The 27,950-nt window shown below is 37.2% G+C and overlaps 1 protein-coding gene across 1 annotated transcript in view; it reads left to right on the top strand.

Annotated features, from left to right (window-relative positions):
• XKR9 (XK related 9) overlaps positions 1–26,805 on the top strand; it is a 38,406-nt gene extending 11,601 nt beyond the window's left edge. Inside the window, exons 2-3 of the mRNA XM_049853561.1 lie at positions 14,426–14,646; positions 26,177–26,805. Of these exons, the coding sequence (XP_049709518.1) occupies positions 14,426–14,646; positions 26,177–26,805 (850 nt within the window). The remainder of the gene's footprint in view (positions 1–14,425; positions 14,647–26,176) is intronic.
• Positions 26,806–27,950: the final 1,145 nt, after the last annotated feature.

Below are 27,950 nucleotides of genomic sequence, written 5' to 3'. Positions count from 1 at the left end.
ATTCATTTTTCAAAGGAAAAAGAGATATTCCTAAGGAACAGATAAATTGAGTTTGTGTTGGGAAATAAAAGGCAAGGAATATCCACATGAATTAGTTATTGAGTATGTGTGCCGGTTGCTATTAAATATGCTGTTCTGCTCAGGCTGTGCAGAGTAAAATGTTTCATTTTCCAGAATATAAATTAGATGACATTTTTGCATTTCCATTTTATGTATGATTGGTGATAAAACCTCTCTCTTTGCCAAAGAAGACTTTTCCTTTGATCAATACATGAAAGGCATTTGAATTATTTGAAATATGGAAATTGTTTTTGCTCCTTTTAATACATAGTGATAAAAGGTCAAATTGTATAGAAGAGTGTATAATGGGAGATGAGCCTTCCTCCTCCTACAGATCCCTAAGCCCTTGTGTTGTTGTTGTTCAGTGCCATTGAGTTGACTTTGCCTCATACGGAATCCACGTAATAGGGCAGAACTATCCTATAGGGTTTTCTTGGCTGTAATTGTTACAGAAGCAGATTGCCAGGTCTTTCCCCCATGGAGCTGCCAGATGAGTTCGAACTGCCAATCTTTTAGTTACCAGCCAGGCACTTAGCCATTGTGCCACCAGGGCTCCTTGGTCTTCCTTATAGAGTTTATTAAATGAGCATTAGATACTTGAGTCCTGCTTTTTGCCTATTTTTACATTTCATATTCCTTAGACAGAGGTCAAGGAGCCCAGGTAGTGCAATGGTCAAGTGCTCAGCTGCTAACTGAAGGGTAAGTGATGTACATCACCAGCGGCTTCACAGGCAAAAAGACCTGGTGATCTGCTTTCATAAAGATTACATCCTAGAAAACCCTGTGGGGAAGTTCTTTTCTGTCCTATAGGGTCGCTGTAAGTCAGAATTGACTGGATGGCCCACAACTAGAAAGAGGTCATCTAGTAATGTTCAGATTTCCTAGGGTTCAATACTTATGAAACTTTAGGATCTGGTCCTTTTATCTCGATCTCCAAATATTTGGGGATTTTCTTGAGATCTTATGATTATTGATTTCATTATGGTAAGAAAGCCACTTTGTATGAATACAGTGCTTTTAAATCTCTTGACATTTGTTTTATGGCCCAGCGTATAGTCTAACTTGATGAATATTTCTTGTGCATTTGAAAGGAATTTGTAATTTGCAGCTGTTGGGTATAAAAAAAAAGTGTTCTATAAATGTCAATTAGTTTAATTAAGTTAATAATATTATTCGAATCTTCTGTGTCTTTACTGATATTTTTGGATATGTGTGTACTTGTTCTTTAAATTACTGAGAGATATTAAAATCCTCAACTAAGGTCATGGGTTTGTCTTTTTTTCCCTTTACTTTTGACAATTTATGCTTAATTTATTTTAAAGCGCCATTATTGGATGCATACATGTTTATAAATGCTGTATCTTCATGATGAATTGACTCATATCATTACAACATGACCCTTTTTATTTCTGGTAACAGTTCTTGATTTGAAGTCTATTTTGTCTGGAATGTTAATATAGCCAGGACAAGTTTTTTTTGTGATTTCCTTTCAAACTATCTGTGTTTTACGTTTAAGAGAGTCTCTTGTAAATAACATAAAGTGGTCCAGTAAAACCTGTGAAAGGCAGAAACCTATCAGAGAAGGAAAACACAAATATTTTCCACTAAAACGAATGATAGAATTTGGAAAATATTTTGGCCAATATTTATTCAAGTATTTTTTTTCCTGCTCTGTTCTGTCTCCCTTCTGTGATTTCAATTATACCTATGTTATTTAGGCTCTGTTGTTATTTTTTTTCTCCAAATGTTTTCTTCCTTTGTTTAAATTTAAATGATTTCTATTAATCTGTCTTCGAGTTCATTGATCCTTTCTTTTGTTGTGTACATTTTGGTGTCAATTCCATTCAGTGGATTTTTTATTTTATACATGTGTTTTTCAGTTATAAGATTTCAGCTTGGTCCATTATTCCAGTTTTCCTATCTCTTCTGAAATTTTCAGTCTTTTTTCCATTATATCAGCTTTCCATTGTAGATTCTTTAACATACGTATCATAGTTATTTTAAAATCTCTGCTAATTCGACATCTGATTGAGCTATGGCTATGTTTCTATTAACTAATTTTCCTCTTTTTTGTGTGTCACGTTTTTCTGTTCACTTGCATGTCAAGTAATTTTTTATTGTATGGTGGACCTCATGATTGATTTTTTATATAGACTCTGGTTTCTGTTATTTTCCTCTGAAGAGAAAGTGAGCAGTTAAATTACTGGTGAATTACATTGATATCTTACAAAGACTTGGTTTAGGCTTTGTTAGTGAAGGTCTATTTTGGTTTTGTCCTGAGTTCTAGGGAACATCCTAGGGAAAGTCCTGAGATATGATGTTTACTTTCAAGGTGTGACCCTTCCAGGATTTCAGTGGAAAGTCCAAGGTATTCACCAAGTCTCTCTAACCTAGCAGGAGCCTTGGTGGCACAGTGGTTAAAGTGCTTGACCGCTAACCAAAAGGTCAGCAGTTTGAAATCATGAGCTGCTCTTCAGGAGAAAGATGTGACAGCCTGCTTCCACAAAGATTATAGCCATGGAAACCCTATGGGGCAGTTCTACTCTGTCCTGTTGTGTCGCGAAGAGTTAGAGTCAACTTGATGGCAGTGGGTTAACGCGTTTCTAACCTAGCAGAACTCAGACTCCAAACTCTTCACTGTGGTAGGCAGCTGCTGAAATCTCTGCTCAGTTTCTTTTTTTGAACAGCTTTATTGAGATATTATTCACATACAATACAATTCACCCATTTAAAGTGTAAAATGTAGTGGTTTTAGTATATTCACAGATATGTGCAACTATCACTATAGTCAATTTTGGAACATTTTCATCACCTTAAAAGGAAATCCCATACCCTTTAGCTATCATCTCCCCATCTCCTTCTCCTACCCACCTCCAGGCCTAAATAAGTACTAATTTACTTTCTATAGATTTCCTTATTCTGATCTTTCATATAAATGTATCCATATAGTATGTGGTTTTTTGTGAGTGGCCGAGTCAGAATCAACTCCGTGACAGTGGGTTTTTTGGTTTTTGGTCTTTTACTTAACATAGATGTTCAGGGTTCACCCATGTTGTAGCATGTATAAGTACTTCATTCCTTTTTACGCCTAAATAATATTCCACTGTATGGGTATACTATATTTTGTTTACCTATTCATTCATTTGTAGATATTTGATTTGCTTCCATCTTTGTTATGAATAATATTACTGTAAACATTCAAGTACAAGTTTTTGTGTGGGCATATGTCTTAATTCTACTGGTATATGCTTAGAACTGGAATTGCTGGGTCACACATGGAGTTGCCATGAGTCAGAATCAACCCAATGGCAACGTCCCCCCAGCCGTGGTACCTCTATGTTTAATTTTTTTCTTTTCTTTTATAAGTGCTTTCACCATGTTTTCCTAACATTTTATTTTGAAAAAATCCAAATTTACAAAAGAGGTTAAACAGTGGTACAAATTTGTAAGAATACTACAATGATTACCCAGGTATCCCTTACCTATAAGCACCAATTTTATTTTCTAATATAATTATCATACTTGCCCAAATCCCTAGGAATTAATATTAGGTAATGCTTTCATCTTCTCACAATAATCTGCAAACCCTGTCAAGTGTGCTATGTCACTTAAATTTGTTTTGTTTTTTTTTTATTCTTGTGATATTTAAATGTCTTAGATCCTTAAACCTCGGTTCTTGACCCTTAAGGCATCATTTTCATGTTATTTTTACCTTGTATAATTTCAGATCTTAACAGAGACTAAAATCACGTTAAACTCTATCTATCTATCTTTCTATCTTATAAAACTCTAAAGAAGGTATAGTTATCTCTTTACAAGTGGAAAAATTGCTTACTAAATTTAAGTAGTTTCTCTGCACTTACAGAACTAGTACACACCATCCTTTGATGTGTATCAAAACTTGTTTTTGTCACATTATATGGCCAACTTTGTAAATATTGTATATGTGCTTGAAAACAGTACACATTTGTGAGGTTCTTAGATGCTGTTATCTTTTGTCTGCCATCTAGTAAAAAAAATGACCTTGGTAATCATTTTAGATTCCTCTATTTCCTCCACCATCCTGCTAGGTCTGCTGTCTTTGCTGTGTCTCAGAGGTTTTGGTATGATGTGTTTTCATTCTTGTTTGAGTCTAGGGATTTTTTAATTAGATATTTGATTTCTTTTATCACCCAGTGGTTTTTAAGCAAGGTGTTATTCAGTTTCCATGTATTTGATTTTTTTCTTGCTTGTTCTTCCTGTTATCTCTGCTTTTATAGTGTTGTGATCAGAGAAGATTTTTTGTATTATCTCAATGTTTGGATTTTGTCAAGCGTTGCTTTTTGGCCTAAGATGTGGTCTGTTCTGAGAACTTTTCATGCGCGTTGGAAAAGAATGTATACTTTGCTGCCGTTGGGTTGAGTGTTCTATGTATGTCTATGAGGTCAAGTTGGTTGATAGTGGCTTTAGATCTATATCTTTGCTCAGTTTCTTTCTAAATGTTCTGTCCTTTATGGAGAGTGGTGTTTTGAAGTCATTAATCACTATATCATGTCCTTACTTGTGTTTTATGGTGGATTTTGTCTCAAAGTCTGTTTTGTCTGAGGTTAGTATTGTTACTCCTTCTCTTTTTCTGGTTGCTGTTTGCTTGATATATATTTTTTGCATCCTTTGGTTTTTAGTGTGTTTGTGTCTCAGGTGTTTCTCTTGTAGACAGCATGTTGATGGGTCATGTTTTTGTATCCATTCCATTACTCTCTGTCTCTTTACAGGTATCTTTAAGCCATTTACTTTCAATGATTATCAATAGATGTGAGTTTATTGCTGTCATTTTGTAGTGCTTTTTTTTTGTGGTGGTGACTTTTTCTTAATTCCTCTTACTCTCCCATGTTGAATTCCTTTTGTTTATGGAATTTCTTTTCATTTCTTTCATTATTGGAGATTTGCATTTACTGAGAATTTTTTTCTTATTTATTTTGATGAGTAGGTTTGTTAATTTTCTTTGTGGTTACCTTGAAATTTTCAATTATCTTCCTAAATTTGAACCATTCTTTTATTACTTGATATTTCTGACTTCTTTTTGAAAGTTCTGTACCTACATGTGTATTCCCCATTTTATTGTTCTGACATTGTCGTCATTTACAGATTAACATCTGTAGTTCCCAATTTTAAATCTCTTAATGTTGTTTTATCCTTGAGAGTTCATTATCTAGGGTGTTATCTGGCTGATACTGTGTCCTAGATTCAGGTTGTTGTCTGATGTTGTTGGTTCTGTAACCAAAGTACTCCTTTTAATAATTCTTGCAAGTTTGATTTGGTTTTTACAAATTCCTTTAATTTCTGTTTATCTGGAAATGTCCTAATTTCACCATCATATTTGAGAGAGAGTTTTGCAGGATATATTACTCTTTGTTGGAAATTTTTTTCTTTCAAGGTTTTATTTTATGTCATCCTATTGCCTTCTTGCCTGCATGGTTTCTGGCAAGTAATCAGAGCTTCGGAAACCCTGGTGGCATGATGGTTAAGTGCTATAGCTGCTAAACAAAAGGTCAGCAGTTCAAATCTACCAAGTGCTCATTGGAAACTCTATGGGGCAGTTCTGCTCTGTCCTGTAGGGTCACTATGAGTTGGAATCGATTCGATGGCAGTGGGTTTGGTTTTTTTTTTTTAATCAGAGCTTAGTCTGATTGTTTCCTCTTTGATGTGACTTTTTGTTTTTCCCCAGGTGCTGTCAGGATCCTTTCTTTGTCTTTGGTTTTGACAAGTGTGATTTTGATACATGTTGGTGACTTTCTTTTTGAATCTATCCTATGTGAGGTTGGTTGAGCTTCTTGGATGGTCAGCTTTTAATCTTTCATGGTATTAGGGAAGTTTTCTGTCAGCAAATCTTCAGTGATCCTCCCTGTGTTTTCCATTTGCTCTCCCTGCACTGAAACTCTGATCATGTACTGATTTTTGCTCTTGATTGTATCCCACATAGTTCTTTGGTTTTCTTTATTTTTTTCTCTGACTTTTCCTCAAGCAGAGTGGCATCCATGGATTTGTCTTCAATTTCACTGTTTGTCTCTTCCATTGTTTCAAATTTGCTCCTAAAACTTTCTATTGCATTGTATATTTCTGAAGTTTTGTTGTTTATCTTTTGGATTTCTAATTGCTGTTTTTGTATGATTTCTAATTATTTATTTTGACATTTTGTTCTTGTGTTATTTTCCTGAATTCTACTATTGCTTTGTCCATATTTTGCTTGATTTTGGTTGGTTTTGTCTGTGTTTTACATGATTTTGTCTGTTTTTTTTTCAATCTCTTTCCTAATCTCTTGGAGAGCCCTGAATATTAGACTTTTATTTCCTTAGTAGGTAGTTCCAATGCCTTTTCTTCTGCCAGAAGGCCATCTGGTGCTTTGTTTAGGTCACTTATTGGAGACTTCTTGTCTTTTTTTTTTTTTTATGTTTTGGTAATGTCTGCTGTCTCTGAGACATCAGGTATTATTTTCTTTATATATTGATTGTAGGTTTGTTTTTTTTTTCATACTGCTTTTTTGTTTTCTTGGTTATGTCTGGGTGGGCAGGCTGGGGTGTTCTTTGTTGCTTATCTGCAGGCTTGATAGTTCTCACCCCCTTGTCCAGGTGTACAGGGTTGATCACTCAGCTATGGTGCAGCAGGGTAGGTCCAGCAGAGAGAGGAGAGGGGAGGAAATGGGTTGTTTGTCTTCAGCATGAACCGGACCAGAGCCAGGGGCTGGAGTGGGGCCTGTAGTGGGGTGGTGCCAGAGCTGACAGTTAGGGGTTTGGAGTCCAGGTCAGTTCCCCTTGGGGCCACATAGCACAGTGAGGTGGGGCCTGAGCCAGTGGGCAGTATGTCTGGTGTCTGGCTTGGTTCCACTTGGTGCCATGGAGTGCAGCGAGGTAGGGCCAGAGCTGATGGGAGGAATGGCATTTGGGCCAGTTCCCCTCAGGTCTGTGGAGTGTAATGAGGTGGGACCAGAGCTGGTGGGGAGGTGTCTTATGTCCAGTCAGTGGGACAGAGGAGAGGGGGGCAAAGATAGGGGCATAGGGCGCTAGATGGAGGAGGGCAATAGGGTGGGTTGGTGCTGTGGTCCCTGGAATTTGGGGCTGTCGGCATGGGGTGGTTCTTGTTGCTCTTCACCAGAAGGTTGGGGGTTGTAGGAGCTTGCTTCTGTGGTTACCAGGTAAGAGAGTCTGGGCTCCTCCTTGAGTTGCAGCCAGCAAATGTGACCTTACTTAGCCCTGGGTATGTCCTCACTGTACCTCTATTTTCTGGGAATTCTGTGGAGGTGGCTTTCTGTGTGTGAGGTTGTTGGCTTTATTCCCAGACAGCCATGCTGAGTCATGCCATTTGGCCAGCAGCCTTTACTCTGTATCTCTATGCCTGCACCATTTTCTATTAGTTTCTTCTTCTGATCTAATACTTTGTCTCTTTATTTAAGGCTCAGGCTTCCAGGATTAATATCTGTATCTGTTATACTTGTTTTTCAGGTCTTTGTTGCAGCAGGATGGCTTAGTGGGTCTGCCTAGTCTGCCATCTTGGCTCCACCTCCTTTGAGTTTAACTTTTGAGGAACAGCCAGACTGTTTTCCTAAGTGGCTACACCATTTTACATTCCCTCAAGAAGTGTATGAGTGTTCCAGTTTCTCCACTTCCTCATCAACACTTGTTATAGTCTGTTTTTCTTAGTTACAGCCAATCCTATACGGTTGCTATAAGTTGGAATCAACTTGATGGCAGTGGGTCTTATGGGTTAGTGGATGTGAGGTGGTATCTCAGTGTGGTTTTGATTTGCATTTTCCTGATTACTAATGATATTGAGCATCTTTTCATGTGCTCGTTGGCTTTTTGTATGTCTATTTTTTTTGAGAAATGACTATTCAGGTCCTTTGCCCATTATTTAATTGGGTTATTTTTCTTTCTATTAGTGAGTTGCAAGAGTTCTTTATATATTCTAGATACAAGTCCCTTATCAGATTTATTATTTGCAAATATTTTCTGATTCTATGGGTTGTCTTTTCACTTTTTTGATGGTGCCCCTTGAAGTACAAATGTTTTTAATTTTGATGAAGTCCAGTTTATCTATTTTTTTCTTTTGTCACTCCTGCTTTTGGTATCATATCTAAGCATTCTTCGCCAAGTCAAAGATCATGAAGATTTACCAATATGTTTGTTTCTAAGACTTTTATCATTTTAGCTCTTATATTTAGGTGTTTACTCACTTTGACTTAATTTTTTTATGGGTATGAGTTGCTTAACATCAGTTCAGGCAACATCTGACCATATATATGTACGTGGTCCTATAAGGCTATAATAGAGTTCAGAAATTCTGACTGGAAGATGGGAAGTAGTGGACATACTTTGCTAAAGATGTGATCTGTCTCTCACTAACTCTTTGGGTTCCACATCCACCCCAGCCCTGGCACGGCATGGGGAGGGGTCCCAGTGCCCATCTGCGGCTATCTGTCCCACTGTGCTCAGCTCAGGCAGGGGCAGTGCAGACAACACCAGAGCCATCAAAGGGGACATCCTGCCAAGGCTGCTGCTCCACTTGGCCCAGGCGTCTTGCACGTGACACCCAGACCTGAGGCGGTGACTGTTGCCATGGTGGCAGCCGCCTAATAGTTTGGGCTGCAGTTGTGGTGAACTGGGAAGGCAGGCAAGGAGGAAGGAAGGGAAGGGAGCCAGTGGCAGGCCAGTGAGTGCATGCTATGGCACTCTGAAACCAGGCAGCCACCACGCAGGATCGTGGTGGAGGAGCCAAAGTTTTCTTGTAGTTCCTTGGTGTGGTGGTGTGAATCCCAGACCCTAGTGGTGACCCTCTTGCATACCTCTCTCTTGTATATAATATAGTGTTCACACAACGTCCAAGTCACATAGCGTCCTATTTCACAGAATGTATTGTGAACCTTAGGCGATGCATACCTGTTAAGGGTTCAACTTCATTCTTTTGCATGTGGCTATCCAGTTGTCCCATCACCAGTTGTTGAAAAGACTATTCTTTCCCCACTGAATAATCTTGGCCCCCTTGTCAGTAATCAGTTAACCATAGACGTGTGGGTTTGTTTCCATGCTTTCAATCCTAGTCCATTGATCTATATGTTTATCCTTGTGCTGGTACCACACTATATTCATTACTGTTTCTTTGTAGTAAGTTTTGAAATTGCGAAGTATGAGTCCTCCTACTTTGTTATTCTTTTTCAGGATTGTTTTTACTATTCTGAGTCCCTTGTAATTCCATATGAATTTTAGAATTAGCTTGTCCATTTCTACAAAGAAGTCAGCTAGGGTTCTGATACAGTGTTGCATCTATAGGTCAGTTCACAGAGTATTGCCGCTTAACAATGTTAAGTCTTCTGATCTATGAACATGGGATGTTTTTCCTTTTTTTTTAGATCTTTAAAAACTTCTTTCAAAGTGTTTTGTAGTTTTCAGAGTATAAAGTTTCATACTTTTGTTAAATTTATTTATAAGTATTCTTTTTGATGCTATCGTGAATGGAATTGTTCTCTTAATTACATTTTCAGATAGTTCATTTTGAGTGTATAGAAATATAATTGATTTTTGTGTATTGATCTTGTATCCTGCAACCTTGCTGGATTCATTTATTGATTCTAATTGTTTTTTAAAGTGGATTCCTTAGGGTTTTCTATATACAAGATCATATCATCTGCAAATACAGATAGTTTTAATTCTTCCTTTACAATTTGGGTGACATTTATTTCTTTTTCTTACCTAATTGCCCTGGCTGGAACTTCCAATACAATATTGAATAGAAGTGGCAAGGGACATCCTTGTCTAGTTCCTGATCTTTGGGGGAAAGCACCCAGTCTTTCACCATTAAATATGATATTAGCTATGGTTTTCTCGTAGACCAGCCTTTATCAAGTTGAGGAGGTTTCCTTTGATTCCTAGTTTGTTGAGTGTTTTTATCATAAAAGGCAGTTAGATTTTGTCAAATGCTTTTTCTGTGTCTATTGAGATGGTTATGCAATATTTGTTTTTTGTTATATTGATATGATTGCTACATTAATTAACTTTTTTTACATTAATTGATTTTCAGATGTTAAAGCACCCTTGCATCTCTGAGATAAATTCCACTTGGTCGTGATGTCTAATTCTTTTTATATTTTCTTGATTCAGTTTGCTAATACTTTGTTGAGGATTTCTACTCAAGTTTTTCAGCCTTCCAGCTATTGTGTTCCTTCAGTTCCTTGGAGTATCACCCCAAATATGCACAGTACAGGTATTGGCCAAAGAGTTGAGAGGAGTATATGCAGATTTCAGAGTTCTCTACTCTGTGGCTCCCTTTTTTATTCTGGGATTACCCCTTAATACTTAGCCATTATGGCAGACTTAAAGTCATTCTGACTCTTTGAGCCAATAAGATTATGACTTTTTTCTTGAGGTTTATCCACTTTGTGCCATTTGGACTGTGGGGTGCCCTCAGAGGAAAAGGCAGATAAATGTGGATCTCATGCAGTGTGGTTTCCTTCTTTAAAGGGCTGAAGGTCCTTAACTTTCTTCCTACTTTTGGTCACTCTTCTGTGCCTTCAGTTTTCTTTTGTATTTTATCAGAACTTACCACTGGCATCAGTAGGAGCGTATGTAAGTTATTCCACCATTATTAGAGGTCAGAGCCCTTTTGTCTCAAAAGAATATGTTGTGGATAAAATACGGTAAGAAAACCCCTTTGTTTCTTTTGTTTCTTCATCATTTGTCCCATAATGTTAAAACGATGTCCAATTTATTTAAAAAAATTATGTTCATACTTTATTTTCACTTGAAATTACCCTCAGATAAGTAGTACCTTGTAATGATTTGCCATTAATTGTTGCAGAATTAGAAAATCTTCCCCTCTAAAGCCATTGGAAATGTGAATATGCGACGTCTGTAAATAGTATATATTTTGTTTAACAGACACTTATATGGCACTTAACATATGCCAGGCACTTGTCTAAGCATTTTATATATATTAATTCATTTAATCATTACATCAACCCAATAAGGTAGGAATGGTGATTATTCCCATTGTCCATGTGAGGAAACAGAGTTACAGAGAGATTACGCTAGGAGTGTTGGAGCCAGGATTTGAACCCAGGTATTCTGGCCTTATTAGACTCTATACTCTTAATCATCGGCTGTAAGGAGCCCTGGTGGTGCAAATGGTTAAATGCTTGACTTCTAACCTTAAGGTTGGTGGTTCGAACCCACCCAGTGACTCCACAGGAGAAAGACCTAGTGATCTGCTTCCATAAAGCTTACAGCCAAGAAAACCCTGTGGGGCAGTCTACTCTGTCACGTGGGGTCACTGTGAGTCGGATTTGACTCCACGGCAACTAACAACAACAGCGTTCGTTGTGTGTTTCTACCCTTCTACTCTATGCTGCCTATACTAATTATGCACTAGGTGTGAACCTGTTAGTATTTGTGAGTTTTTCAAGTTTTTCAGTTAGTAATATCTATCCTCCTAGTTTATAAGCCATTTTAAGAACAGAACCACATACTCAGTATTATGTGAGATACCCAGAAAAGGTGGAAATGCAGCTTCCTCTTAAAAAAACCACCCACTCCCATCAAGTTGATTCCAACTCGCGGCGACCCTATAGGACAGAGTAGAACTGCCCCATAGGGTTTCCAAGAATATAAATCTTTATAGAAGCAGACTGTCTTATCTTTCTCTTGTGGAGTGGCTGGTGAGTTTGAACCGCCAGCATTGTGGTTCGCAGTTGAGCGCTTTAACCACTGCACCACCAGGGCTCCAAACAAACCCATTGCCATTGAGTTGGTTCATTGGAATTGACTACATGGCAATAGGTCCCCCATCCTCAGCCCCATAGAACTAGTGTATAAAACCTAGGCAGTACTAGTAATTTTTTTTTCTTTTGTGCTTTTGCTACATATCATTTACCTTTCTAATGAGCAGTTATTTCGTCTGCCTTGTATTGTAGCTAGTAGTTTACAGGCTTGATCCTCCCATTAGGCTGTAAGATCATTGAGGGTAGGGACCATGTCTTTATTATCTTTATAGACATTTTTCCCTACCCTGACACCCAGCTCACATTGACTATAATGAACCATGTCATTCTAAAACTGTGATGGCAAAATTATACTTTTATTTGTCAGATAAGGAGCTTTACATATCCATACATGTGTACATCTTACATACAATAAGAATATCTTATATGTGTGTTTTACTTGTAACTTTCCAAGTTGTTTCATATCTTCTGTCTCATCTTTATAGCACAAATGTCTATTTTTTGAGCACCTGCTATGTGCTAGGCACTGTTCTAATTGCTTAGGTTGTAGCACTGAACAAAACAAAAGTCCCTGCTTTCATGTAGATTACATTCTTATGGGAATCCCTGGGTGGTGCAGAGGGTTATGGCTGGTAACCAAAAGGTTGACAGTTCAAGTCTACCCAGAGGCACTTGGAAGAAAGTCCTGGAAATCTACTTCTAAAAAATGAGCCATTGAAAACCCCGTGGCGCACCGCTGTACTCCGACACACATGGGGTCATCATAAGTTGGAATCAGCTTGACAGCGACTGGTTACTGGTTGCATTCTTGTGAGAAGGTAAAAATAATAAAAATAAATAATGTGTTAGGTGGTAATAAGTGCTATGAAGAAAAATAAAGTAAAGGGATAAAGTATAATGGAGAGTATTACTTTAGATGGTGTGGTCTTGGAAGGCCTCTATGAGGAAGTAGCATTTGAGCAGATACCTGAATGAAGTAAAGGAGCAAACTTTTAAAATATCTGGAATTTCGAAGAGTTCTAGGTAGAAAGAATAGTAAAGACAAAGGCCTTTAAGTTTGGAAAAACAGTAAGGAGGCCAGTGTGGTTTAGTGCCACGCTGGAAGTATGGGGAAAGGAAATTGGAAAAGTAGTGGTGGTAGCAGGTATGGGAGGCAGATCATGGAGGGCCTTCTAAGACATGGTAAAGACTTTGGGTTTCATTTCCAGTTTGAAGAAAAATCACTGGAATGATTTGAACAGAGGAGTGACATCTGAATTATATTTAAAAGTTTCAAAATGGATAAATTGTATGGGGAGCAAGAGTAGAATCAGAGAGACCAGTTACGAGACTGTAAAAATAATCCAGGCTAGAGATGTTGGTCGCCTAAACTAGGATGGTAACAGTGGAGGTAGTAAGGAGTGTTTAGATTCTGGATATATTTGAAGTTAGAACCAAAAACCAAGAGAACTTGCTGAGGAATTAAGTATAGGATATGAGAAAAAGAGTAGCTGGGAATTATTCCTAAGCTTTTGTCTGAGCAACATGATGAATGATAGTATTATTTACTGAAATGGAAAACACTGACAAAAGGAACAAGTTGAAACAGGATATATAACTGCTCTTATTTTATGTATGAGGAAATTGAGGTGTAGATAAAGAGTTCTGATAGTGGCTTCCTTCTTTGAAGAATAAGAGAGTCCTAGTTGCCTTGCTACTAGCCTCAGATTTCTTCTAAATAAGCCTCTCAGCTTTTTTTGTTGTTGTTATTGTTATACATTTTACTTGAATGATGATAGCTCATGTTCATTTTTAAATTATTCTGAAAGAAGAGCCTGAGCAGGGATGTTTGAAGAGTCTTTGAGATTTTATGTTCTCAGGGATGGTAATAGTCAAAGAACCTAGCACCTTGTAGGTATTAAGTAATTGTTTGCTGGATTAAATTGAAAGAAGATTCAATCTCATCTTCAAACTTGTGATTATCGTAAGGGCACGCATGTGTGTTGTATGTAAGAGAAATTGCATTAACCGAAAGTTGCGGTTTGTCTTTCACAATGTAGAGGTTAAGACTAGGAAAGATAAGATCTGAATTTGCACCCTTACTCTGTGTAACTTTCAGCAAATCATTTTACCTTTCTCAGCCTTTGTTTTCCCATCTGTGAAATGGGAATAATACCTACTCATCTCACATAATTATTGCGAAGATGAAATGAAATCATGCATGTGTAGTAGGCCTAACCCAGAACTGGTATGTCAGAGCATGCAATAAAAGCTTATGGAGTCTGAATCTCAGCAAACCAAAAGCCAAACCAAACCCGTTGCCTTCGAGTGGATTCCAACTCATAGCAACCCTATAGGACAGAGTGGAACTGCCTGAGAGGTTTTCCACAGAGTAGCTGGTGGATCCAAACTGCCAACCACTAGGTTAGCAGCCGAGCTCTTAATCACCATGCCACCAGGGCTCCAAATCTCAACAAAGGCACCATGAAATGTACACAAAATTGAGAGAAATCTGTGTTAGAGAAACTTTGTGGAAAAATTCTATTCTTAAACACGTCGCTTTCTTCAAAATCATCATGTATATTAATGTACACATTATAAAGAATATATTACTGAAGATAAATGTTCATGTTTACTTTACAGGTATTGGTTTGCCTTGAAAAAGGGTTACCATGTGGCTTTCAAAAATAGCAGCAAAACTAATAACTTCATGGAAGAACAAATTGATCTACATAAAGAAGTTATAGATAGAGTGACTGATTTGAGCATGCTCAGGCTATTTGAGACCTACCTGGAAGGCTGCACCCAGCTTGTTCTTCAGCTCTACAGCCTCGTGGAACATGGTCAAGGGAATTTCAGTCAGTGTAAGTCTTTCTTGCTATCTTGCGTTAAATGGGTGCCACTGAGATCTTTTGTTAACTAGATAACTCTGCGCAGCTTTTAGAAAGTTTTTATTCTTTTTTTTTTTAATTAACTTTTATTAAGCTTCAAGTGAACGTTTACAAATCCAATCAGTCTGTCACATATAAGTTTACATACATCTTACTCCGTACTCCCACCTGCTCTTCCCCTATTGAGTCAGCCCTTTCAGTCTCTCCTTTCGTGACAATTTTGCCAGCTTCCCTCTCTCTCTATCCTCCCATCCCCCCTCCAGACAAGAGTTGCCAACACACTCTCAAGTGTCCACCTGATATAATTAGCTCACTCTTCATCAGCATCTCTCTCTCACCCGCTGACCAGTCCCTTTCATGTCTGATGAGTTGTCTTCGGGGATGGTTCCTGTCCTGTGCCGACAGAAGGTCTGGGGAGCATGGCCGCCGGGATTCCTCTAGTCTCAGTCAGACCATTAAGTATGGTCTTTTTATGAGAATTTGGGGTCTGCATCCCACTGATCTCCTGTTCCCTCAGGAGTTCTCTGTTGTGCTCCCTGTCAGGGCAGTCATCGATTGTGGCCGGGCACCAACTAGTTCTTCTGGTCTCAGGATGATGTAGGTCTCTGGTTCATGTGGCCCTTTCTGTCTCTTGGGCTCCTAGTTGTCGTGTGACCTTGGTGTTCTTCATTTTCCTTTGCTCCAGGTGGGTTGAGACCAATTGATGCATCTTAGATGGCCGCTTGTTAGCCTTTAAGACCCCAGACGGCACATTTCAAAGTGGGATGCAGAATGTTTTCATAATAGAATTATTTTGCCAATTGACATAGAAGTCCCCTCAAACCATTTTCGCCAGACCCCCGCCCTTGCTCCGCTGACCTTTGAAGCATTCATTTTATCCCGGAAACTTCTTTGCTTTTGGTTCAGTCCAATTGAGCTGACCTTCCATGTATTGAGTGTTGTCTTTCCCTTCACCCAAAGCAGTTCTTATCTACTGATTAATCAATAAAAAACCCTCTCCCTCCCTCCCTCCCCCCTTCGTAACCACAAAAGTATGTGTTCTTCTCAGTTTTTACTATTTCTCAAGATCTTATAATAGTGGTCTTATACAGTATTTGTCCTTTTGCCTATGACTAATTTCGCTCAGCATAATGCCTTCCAGGTTCCTCCATGTTATGAAATGTTTCACAGATTCGTCATTGTTCTTTATCGATGCGTAGTATTCCATTGTGTGAATATACCACAATTTATTTACCCATTCATCCGTTGACGGAAACCTTGGTTGCTTCCAGCTTTTTGCTATTGTAAACAGAGCTGCAATAAACATGGGTGTGCATATATCTGTTTGTGTGAAGACTCTTGTTTCTCTAGGGTATATTCCGAGGAGTGGGATTTCTGGGTTGTATGGTAGTTCTATTTCTAACTGTTTAAGATAACGCCAGATAGATTTTCAAAGTGGTTGTACCATTTGACATTCCCACCAGCAGTGTATAAGAGTTCCAATCTCTCCGCAGCCTCTCCAACATTTATTATTTTGTGTTTTTTGGATTAATGCCAGTCTAGTTGGTGTGAGATGGAATCTCATCGTAGTTTTAATTTGCATTTCTCTAATGGCTAATGATCGAGAGCATTTTCTCATGTATCTGTTGGCTGCCTGAATATCTTCTTTAGTGAAATGTGTGTTCATATCCTTTGCCCACTTCTTGATTGGGTTGTTTGTCTTTTTGTGGTTGAGTTTTGACAGAATCATGTAGATTTTAGAGATCAGGCGCTGGTCGGAGATGTCATAGCTGAAAATTCTTTCCCAGTCTGTAGGTGGTCTTTTTACTCTTTTGGAGAAGTCTTTTTTTTTTTAGATGAGCATAGGTGTTTGATTTTTAGGAGCTCCCAGTTATCGGGTTTCTCTTCATCATTTTTGGTAATGTTTTGTATTCTGTTTATACCTTGTATTAGGGCTCCTAGGGTTGTCCCAATTTTTTCTTCCATGATCTTTATCGTTTTAGTCTTTATGTTTAGGTCTTTGATCCACTTGGAGTCAGTTTTTGTGCATGGTGTGAGGTATGGGTCCTGTTTCATTTTTTTTGCAAAGGGATATCCAGTTATGCCAGCACCATTTGTTAAAAAGGCTATCTTTTCCCCAGTTAATTGACACTGGTCCTTTGTCAAATATCAGCTGCTCATACGTGGATGGATCTATGTCTGGGTTCTCAATTCTGATCCATTGGTCTATGTGTCTGTTGTTGTACCAATACCAGGCTGTTTTGACTACTGTGGCTGTATAATAGGTTCTGAAGTCAGGTAAGGTGAGGCCTCCCACTTTCTTCTTCTTTTTCAGTAGTGCTTTGCTTATCCGGGGCTTCTTTCCCTTCCATATGAAATTGGTGATTTGTTTCTCTATCCCCTTAAAATATGACATTGGAATTTGGATCGGAAGTGCGTTAAATGTATAGATGGCTTTTGGTAGAATAGACATTTTTACTATGTTAAGTCTTCCTATCCATGAGCAGGGTATGTTTTTCCACTTAAGTATGTCCTTTTGAATTCCTTGTAGTAGAGCTTTGTAGTTTTCTTTGTATAGGTCTTTTACATCCTTGGTAAGATTTATTCCTAAGTATCTTATCTTCTTGGGGGCTACTGTGAATGGTATTGATTTGGTTATTTCCTCTTCGGTGTTCTTTTTGTTGATGTAGAGGAATCCAAGTGATTTTTGTATGTTTATCTTATAACCTGAGACTCTGCCAAACTTCTATTAGTTTCAGTAGTTTTCTGGAGGATTCCTTAGGGTTTTCTGTGTATATAATCATGTCATCTGCAAATAGTGATAACTTTACTTCTTCCTTGCCAATCCGGATACCTTTTATTTCTTTGTCTAGCCTAATTGCCCTGGCTAAGACTTCCAACACGATGTTGAATAAGAGCGGTGATAAAGGGCATCCTTGTCTGGTTCCCGTTCTCAAGGGAAATGCTTTCAGGTTCTCTCCATTTAGAGTGATATTGGCTGTTGGCTTTGCATAGATGCCCTTTATTATGTTGAGGAATTTTCCTTCAATTCCTATTTTGGTAAGAGTTTTTATCATAAATGGGTGTTGGACTTTGCCAAATGCCTTTTCTGCATCAATTGATAAGATCATGTGGTTTTTGTCTTTTGTTTTATTTATGTGATGGATTACATTAATGGTTTTTCTGATATTAAACCAGCCTTGCATACCTGGTATAAATCCCACTTGGTCAGGGTGAATTATTTTTTTGATGTGTTGTTGGATTCTATTGGCTAGAATTTTGTTGAGGATTTTTGCATCAATGTTCATGAGGGATATAGGTCTATAATTTTCTTTTTTTGTAATGTCTTTACCTGGTTTTGGTATCAGGGAGATGGTGGCTTCATAGAATGAGTTGGGTAGTATTCCGTCCTTTTCTATGCTTTGAAATACCTTCAGTAGTAGTGGTGTTAACTCTTCTCTGAAAGTTTGGTAGAATTCTGCAGTGAAGCCATCCGGGCCAGGGCTTTTTTTTGTTGGAAGTTTTTTGATTACCGTTTCAATCTCTTTTTTTGTTATGGGTCTATTTAGTTGTTCTACTTCTGAATGTGTTAGTTTAGGTAGGTAGTGTTTTTCCAAGAATTCATCCATTTCTTCTAGGTTTTCAAATTTGTTAGAGTACAATTTTTCGTAGTAATCTGAAATGATTCTTTTAATTTCATTTGGTTCTGTTGTGATGTGGTCCTTCTCGTTTCTTATTCGGATTATTTGTTTCCTTTCCTGTATTTCTTTAGTCAGTCTAGCCAATGGTTTATCATTTTGTTAATTTTTTTGAAGAACCAGCTTCTGGCTTTGTTAATTCTTTCAATTGTTTTTCTGTTCTCTAATTCTTTTAGTTCAAATAATAAATAATTTTTATTATTTGTTTTCTTCTGGTGCCTGATGGGTTCTTTTGTTGCTCACTTTCTATTTGTTCAAGTTGTAGGGACAGTTCTCTGATTTTGGCTCTTTCTTCTTTTTGTATGTGTGCATTTATTGATATAAATTGGCCTCTGAGCACTGCTTTTGCTGTGTCCCAGAGGTTTTGGTAGGAAGTATTTTCATTCTCGTGAAAGTTTTTATTCTTTTAAAAATTATTTATTTTTTGAAAAGGAAATATATCACATGGCTTAAATATCAAGAAGTATAAAAGGATACATTGGCTTCCTCCCTCTCCTTCCCATCCCTTCTTCAGCTGCTCAAAAAGTAAACTACTGTTGTTGGTTTTTTGTTGATCCTTTCAGAGATTTTTTTTTAAGCATGCGTTCTATTTTATCTTTTAGACAAATGGTAACATAAAATAAAAACTGTCTTTTTCATTATTTTTTTGCTTAACAATGTATCTAGGAAGTATATATCCATATCAGTACATAGTTTCCTCTTTCATTTTTACTAACTGCATAAAAAAAAAATAGCATTGCAAATTATGGATGTACCATAATTTATTTAACAAGCACCTTATTTATGTTTATCTAGATTATTTCTAATATTTTGCTCTTGAAAAATGCTGTAATGAATAATCTTATATATAGATCATTTTGCATGTGTGAAGTGTATATGTAGGGTAAATTCCAAGACTTGGAATTGCTGGGTGAAACGGTAAATGCTACAAAACTTATGAAAGCTTTGCAAGTGAGATAATATGCCTCACTTTCATGGCAGATATCCTTACAAGAATAAAATATTCCTTTTTTTAGGACAGCTTAGTATTTTCATTCTTTATAAAAGTCTTTTAGTAGGTGTTTAATTTGAGATGTAAGAAAAACATTTCTTTTCTGAATAATAGTACCAATTTTCATTAATGACTAGGGTTCTATGTATACTTGAATTTATCTTGGGGAGTCGGGGGGACAGACTGTCATCCTCCCTGTAGTTCCTTTTGCACTGGACTTGCCTGTAACATCAGCTTATCTTCCCAGTCTCCCTACTCCCAATTTCCCATAAACCTCCAGGGAATGGCCCCTTCTAATATTTCTGCCTTTACTTTGATTGTTAGTAAGACACTGAAATGAATCCATTGTGTATGAGTAAGACCTCTTTTTCCTACTGATGCAGAGAATTTGTGGGTGGGACTTAAAAGTTATGTATCATACAGTTCCTTCAGTTAGAAGTTAAACATTTTGAACTTACAGGCTGTATAATTGTACCCTTTGCCATCAAGTCGATTCCTACTCAGAGATACGCTCAATGATTCCAGATGCTTCACAGAGTCTGGACTAGCCTTCAGGTGTCTCAGGGATACAGTGGCCGTTATGTTCATGTTATGGTTCTGTCTTCATCCTTATAGTTTCTCCTTGAAGTAAGTAGTTGAGGTGTAAGCTAGTTAAAAATAGCGAAAACTGAGAAATAATCTAATCACCTAACAATAGAATTGGTAAATAAATAATTCCAAACTATTAGGATGGAACATTATATGTTTTTAATGGTCCTAGAAAGTACTAATTATAAAATAAAATTTAGACAAAAACAGCTTATAAAATTTCTATCAGCATAATTTTAAGAATACAAAGAAATTATTATACAGAAAAATGTTTGGAACAAAATATACCAAAATGTTAACTGTGGCTGCTTCTGGGTAGTGAGATTATGATTAATTTTTTTTTTTCATGCTTTTCTGAATTTCCGTATTTTCTACGTTAACATGTATTGGTTTGACAAGCAGGAAAATGTAACTCTGTGCCCCCCCCCCAAAAAATCGGGTTGTCTATAGAAGTACTTCAGAAGACTGAACATGTTTTTTTTTCATCTTTGCTTCTTCCTGATGGCGCACTAAAAATGAGAGTAAAGGGATTAAAAGCAGTATAGACTCACAAGGACAAAGATAATGTAGAACAGTAGATTAGAAATGTCAACAAATGTTTAGAAGATAGAAAGCAGAGAATTTAGGTTATTCAAAACAACCCTTTCACTGAAAGGCTTAATTATTTGAAATAATATCTGAAAATATCTAAGAATATTGGATGAAACATTTAAAAAAAAAGCCTTCCTAAAAGCATCTAAGATCTGACAGAATACAATGGGCCAAAATATGCCTAAAAATGGGGACCCAGAATGGTTAAGTGTGACACTGAAGACATTTATACCCTGAGGATATTTACTGAATCTTGCAAAGAGGAACTTGAGTTCTAATGGCTTTCCAGGGTGTAGAGGACAGAAGACAAAACTTGGGGTCTTCGCAAGGAGGCAAATTTTATAATAAATTCTAATCCCATAAAGATAAGGCTTCAAAAGCACTCGCCTCAGGGCAAGAGTGAAGTTATCTGCCTCACTCTCCACTTCCAGGAGACTGTGAGGAATGCTGCCTTGGTGCTGAGTAAGCAGAGGAAAACCCTGAGAAGTTATAACCATCAGATTTACAAGAAAATTCATACCTTTTCACTAGTCCAAAAAACAAAACAAAACAAAAAACCATACTAACTAACAAAAGCTAAACTGTGAATATAGTTTAAAGTGTTCCTAGGCTATTAGTGCCCGTAGGTGTCTGGCAGAAACAAGTACAGATCCTCTCTTGAGAAACTGACCTTCCTAAAGGCATCAAATAATTTTCACAAATTGTTTCCCAAGGAAAAATTTTTACCACAGCTTATAGCACCAAAAGAAATAAGGCATCATGAGCAAGAACCAGTAGAAACACAGAGGAAAATCTCATGAAGACTTTAAATATTGGAAGTTGCCAGATGCAAAGTATAAAACAAGCATCCAACTATGTTCAAAGAAATAAATGATGAACTTAGAAACATGGAACAGGGAACTAAAAAATGGCTTATATATTTATGAAAACAATAAAAACAAATAGAATTTATGGAAATGAAAGAAATTAAGAATTAAAATGAAAAACTCAGCAGATTAGACACAATGGAAGAGACAATTAGTGACTCAGTGCTAGGTCAGAAGCAATTTTCCAGATTGGAAGATATAAGAGGTTAAGAGACAGAGAAGATAGGATGAGAAGGTCTAATATACATCTAAGCAGAGTCCCTGAAGAAAAGGAGAGCAAGAATGGAACAAAAGCAATATGTGAAAAATTAATGGTTGAAAAATTTCAGAACTGATGAAAGACACCTCCATACCCACCGATTCAAAAAGCCCACCATCACATAAGCAAACTAAATAGAAAGAAATCCATACCACATCATATCACCACTAAAGGAAATTCCAAAGAATGTACTTCAGATGGAACAGAAATGTTCTGAGATACAAGCAAGGAAGTGGTATATGTGGATGAATCCAATGAACACTGTATAAAACAAAAATAAAAAGTTAAGAAAAAAAAGATTGAAAACATAGGACAACAGTAATATGTTAGGCAGGTAGGGGATGGTGCACATGGTTGATGGGCTCAGCTGTTGACTGAAAGGTTGGAGTCCATCCAGAGATACCTCAGAAGAAAGGCCTAGTGATCCGTTTATGAAAAACCAACCACTGAAAGCCTTAAGCAGCACAGGTCCACTCTGACACACATGGGGTAGCCACCAGCTGTAGTTGACTCAGTGGTAACAATTTTTAGGTAGGGGATAAATGGAGTTAAAGTCTTTATATTTTTTGTATGGTCTAGGAGGAAGGTTAAGCAGAGGTGGACATGGATTTTTTGGAGGCATAAAACAAAAACATTCAGAGAAATGCTATTTAAGAGAAAGACTGAAATTGAGTATGAAACTAAATAATTATTTTAAATATTTTAAATAAAAATAAATCACAGCAAATTACAGATATAAAAAAGCTGACATATTCCACAAATTTCAAAAAAGGCAGAAAAGTAATATATTTTTATTATTTTAGTACTTTTTTGTCTAAATTTTTTGACTGCATATTCTTTGACTCTTGATAATGATTTTACAATACAATTTTCTGTAGAATCATTCCTCTAGGATAGCTGATTGAATTTGAAAAATTATTTTTAATTTAGACAATTTTCTTCCAGCTTCACAACGTATTATTGGTAAAATCATGTATATTTTCTGAATTGTTGTCAAAATTGGGAAAATAGCACCCATTTCTTCAGTATCTGTGCTTTAAGAATCTTGGTATTTAAAGATTTAAAAAATGATTTATTTTTTTGAAATGAGTGATTAGAATTGACAACATATTAACTAGTTTGTTATGGTCTTATTTAGTGCATGTGGGAGTTGTATGTTTTCTTCACTGGTGTTAGTATTCAGTGTCAAACTTGAAAGAAATTAATAAGAATCTATTTAGATGTGATTAGCCCGTTGCTGTCAACTCGATTTTGACTCATAGGGTTTCCAAGGCTGTAATCTTTTCGGAAGCAGACTGCCACATCTTTCTCCCACGGGGTGGCTGGTGTCTTGGAACTGCCAGCTTTCTGTTAGCAGCTGGACTCGTAACCATTGCATCACCAGGGCTCCTTTAGATGCGATTGGGCAAGAGCATTTCAGATCGAGATAAATGCATAAGCAAAGGTATGGTTTGAAAGACAAGGAATCCAGTTTGGATAGAGCATAGTGCATAGGTAGGGCAGCAATATGATCAGAAGAAAAAGTGTTGGAAGCAGGTAGGTAAGTGGGAAATGGAAAATAGAGTCTAACTAGCAGTGTCAATTAGATAGACATTAGGAATCAAAGGCACTTAGTGAAGTATTAGAAGGGTGTTGGTTGTTTAGCGGTAGAATTCTCACCTTCCATGCAGGAGACCTGGGTTTGATTTCTGGCCAGTGCACCTGATATGCAGCCACCACCTGTCTGTAGTGAAGGTTGTGTGTTGCTATGTTGCTGAACAGGTTTCAACAGAGCTTCCAGACTCAGACAGACTAGGAAAAAAGGCCTGGTTTTCTACTTTGGAAAATCATCCTATGAAAACCCTATGGATCACAACGGTCTGATCTGCAACTGATCATGGAAATGGTGCAGGACTGTGCACCATTTTAATCCATTGTGTATGAGGTCACCAGGAGTCAGGGTCTGACTCAACAGCAGCTAACAACAGCAACATAGTGTAGTGTTAAGATCAGGCAAACTGGATGAGAATTCTAGCTCTGTTATTTACTAATCTGCAGCGCAGTAAATGGCTCTTGTGTGGCCTTTCTCACAATGGTCTTGTAACTCCCACCCAGGTGATTGGGTGCAACTGTATAGATAGGGTAACTTTAGCCCACCAAAGGGACTGGTCACTTTTGCCATCCTGCTGGGCTTGAGGTGAGCCATCCCACAGGCAAGAGAGAGAGGATCTCACCACCATGAAGGAAGAACAGCCAGGAGCAGAGCATGTCCTTTGGACCTGGAACCTCTCTGCTGAGAAGCTCTTGGAACCAGGAGACTGAGAGACCCAGAGAGAGAGGGAGAGAGAAAGATAGAACGAGTAGGCACAGGGAGGGGGGGAGGCGAGAAAGAAAGAGCTGCAACGGTGAAGATGGCAGCACTTGTTTGGATCACCTTTCTTGGGATTAGACATAAATATGGATCTCTTCCATTTGGCTGACAGGTAGCTGTCTTCCAAATTTCTTGGCATAGACGAGTGAGCACTTCCAGCATTCCATTCATTTGTTGAAACATTTCAATTGGCATTCCATCAATTCTTGGAACCTCGTTTTTTGCCAATGCCTTCAGTGCAGCTGGGACTTCTTCCTGCAGTACGATTGGTTCCTGATTACATGTTACCTTCTGAAATGGTTGAATGTCAACCAATTCTTTTTGGTATAGTTACTGTGTATTCCTTCCATCTTCTTTTGATGCTTCCTGTGTCATTTCATCTTTTCCCCATAGAATCCTTCACTATTGTCACTTGAGGCTTGAATTTTTTCTTCAGTTCTTTCAGCTTGAGTGTGTTCTTCCCTTTTGGTTTTCTATCTCCAGGTCTTTGTACATGTCATAATACTTTGTCTTCTCGAGCTGCCTTTGAAATCTTTTGTTCAGCTCTTTCACTTCATCGTTTTTTCCTTTTGCTTTAGCTACTCGATGATCAAGAGCAAGTTCCAGAGTCTCTTCTGTTACCCATTTAGGTTTTTCTTTCTCTCCTGTCTTTGCTTTCTTCATGTATGATATCCTTGATGTCATTCCACAACTCGTCTGATCTTTGGTCATTAGTGTTCAACGTGTCAAATCTGCTTTTGAGACTGTAACTCTGAGTTCTAACTTTTCCTATCTATTTTACTTTGACTTTGGGTGTATACCTAATTGACTAAGAGACAGCATTATAAAATATAAACAGAGAGCTGTTAAATAGAAAATTTAACATAAGTATGAGGTCTCTAAATTCCAGTGGGATATACTCAAGGTTGCTGTCAATGACAGGATAATATCTGTACGCCTACAAGGAAGACCAGTTAATATGACTATTATTCAAATTTACGTACCAACCACTAAGGCCAAAGATGAAGAAATTGAAGATTTTTACCAACTTCTGCAGCCTGAAATTGGTCAAACATGCAATCAGGATGCACTGATAATTACTGGTGATTAGAATGAAAAAGTTGAAAACAAAGAAGGATCAGTAGTTGGAAAATATGGCCTTGGTGATAGAAACTATGTGGGAAATTGTATGATTGAATTTTGCAAGACCAATGACTTCTCTATTGCAAATACCTTTTTTCACCAACATAAATGGTGGCTATACCTCGCCAGATGGAATACGCAGGAGTCAAATTGACTACATCTGTGGAAAGAGGTGATGGAAAAGCTTAATATCCTCAGTCAAAACAAGGCGAGGGGTTGCGAATCAGAACATCAATTACTCATATTCAAGTTCAAGTTGAAATCAAAGAAAATTAGAGCAAGAGAGCCAAAGTATCCTGCTCTAAACTTTTTTTTTTTCCAATTCTCTAATATCTTTGTTTTCAATTTTATAAAAGCCTCCAGCTTGAAAATGAGGGTAATGACTTACCTTTCCAAAGTAGTGATGACCTTGGTTTTCTGTTATTGGCTGGGAAAAGAAATAGGGTAAAGATATTGAAGTTATAGACATCTGTAAGTTTTAGAACATATTTGTTCATTTGATTTATTATTGTCAAGATACGGGAAAATGAGCTTGTTTTATACTTCATACTTATGTTAAATTTTCTATTTAATGGCTCTCTTTATATTTTATGATGTTGTCTCTTAGTGAATTAGGTATATGCCCAAAGTCAAAGTAAAATAGACAGAAAAAGTTAGAACTCAGAGTTGTAGCCTCTTAACTATCAAAGTATGCAGTTTCTGCTATATCAGTTTTGTAATAAATATTTGTCCAATGAATTTATTCAAAATCATCATAAAGCAGTCTAGTAAAGTACATCAGCTTTGGAACCAGGTTGATTTAGGTTCAAATCCCAGTACTGCCCTGCCACTTGATAGCTGTGTGATTTAGGTCAAGTAATATATCTTCTCCAAGTCTCAGTTCCTTCATATGTAATATGGGACTATTAATATCTACCTAAAAGTTTCAATGAGATTAGTATATAAGGTACTTTATGTGTTTTTATGGGTGTATGTTTACAGATGAGCCATGTATGGCGTATAGTAGATTTAATATTGCTGTTATTATTCCCATAACAATATATATTTTTTGTTTTGTAGATGCAGCCATCATGGTCTCTTGCTGTGCTATATCGTGGTCAACTGTTGATTATCAAATAGCTCTAAGGAAATCCTTGCCTGATAAAAAGCCCTTTAATGGACTTTCTCCCAAATTCACGTATCTCTTTTACAAGCTGTTTACATTATTATCGTGGATGCTGAGTGTTGTACTTCTAATATTCTTAAATGTTAAGATGGCTTTACTTCTGTTGTTATTTCTTTGGTTTTTAGGTATAATATGGGCATTTAAAAACCAGACTCAGTTTTGTGCTTCAGTAGGTATGGAATTCTTATACAGGACTATTGTTGGATTCATTCTGGTCTTTACATTTTTTAATGTTAAGGGACAGAATACCAAATGTCCAATGTCTTGTTATTATATTGTAAAGGTACTGGCCACATTGTCCATACTGATTGCATTCTGGGTCTGCCCACCCTCTATTTTTATTTCAGACTATCTTTTAATTATCAGTATCACTGTAGTTCTTACTTTTCTACTTGGAATTATTTTTCTTATTGTTTATTATGGGATTTTTCACCCAAATAGAAGTGGAGAAAAGAAACCGGATCACACTGATGGAAAACCAGTTCAAAGAGATTGTAGAATGAGGTATTTCCTAATGGAATAAGCTGTTCATTTATGAAATATGTTTTCTTATTTTGTGTTTCATTGGTTAGTAAAAAAAAAACTTGTTGTGTGTGTTTTGTCTATTATTTCTGTTGTTGTTGCTGTTGTTCGGTGTAGTTGAGTCAATTCCGACTCACAGCAAACCTAAGTACAACACTGCCTGGTCCTGCGCCACCCTCACAATTGTTGCCATGCTTGAGCCCATCATTGCAGCCACTGTGTCAATCCACCTTGTTGAGGGTCTTCCTCTCTTTCACTGACCCCCTACTTTACCAAGCATGATGTCCTTCTCCAGGGACTGATCCCTCCTGATAACACGTCCAAAGTACATGAGACGAAATTCTTGTCATCCTCCCTTCTAAGGACCATTCTGGCTGTACTTCTTCCAAGACAGATTTGTCATAGAATGTGGAAATTATAGAACAATATCACATGTAAGTTTTACTGAACTTATTTTTGCCTTCTCTAATATGAGATCAATCCAGTACATTAACTGTGAATGTGAGAGATAGACCGTAATGATATTTTTATCACTTAAATTAATTTCTCATTTGGTTTTAAAGATCCTGGGTACTCAGATATTTGCCTACTGCCTGGTACAGCTGCCATTTTGAGCGTGAATTGGAAGAAATGGTCTGGGTTTCATAATTAAAAGACTGGAATCAAGTTTCCCTCCAACTTTTCCCTCATTGTTCCTGAACCAAAGCTGATGTTTCTGTTGTGGAGAACTGGAAAGGGAAGAGAAGAGCAGATGGAATATTCTGTCTTTTTTCCTCTGTTGTCTTGGTTTAGTGAATATATTTTGAGTTGGGGATAGGTTGAGTAGAGGAAAGGAGAAGAGAGGGAAAAAGGAAAAAATCAAATCCTTATTGAATACTTACTATGCTCATTTCCTGGAACTCCCCAGTTCCATAAGTACAAAAGAGAACTGATGTACGTTTGAAAGGATTGTTGAAGTTTTCATTATTTACTTATTTTTTGGCTTTTCTAAATTAATGCATACTTAACGAAATTGATATTAATTCTATCTGTGCTAAAAATAGTTGTAACCAAATATCATTTGATTAGGTTTGTTCATAATTTCTTCTAGTAAGAAGTAAGTTTTGGCCCTATGAACAATACAGAAGACAGTTGGATTTGGCTCAG

The sequence above is a fragment of the Elephas maximus genome, chromosome 15, assembly GCF_024166365.1.
Source record: "Elephas maximus indicus isolate mEleMax1 chromosome 15, mEleMax1 primary haplotype, whole genome shotgun sequence".
NCBI lineage: Eukaryota > Metazoa > Chordata > Mammalia > Proboscidea > Elephantidae > Elephas > Elephas maximus.
The sequence above is the reverse complement of the archived record's forward strand: the minus strand, read 5'-3'. Positions and strand labels throughout refer to the sequence as shown.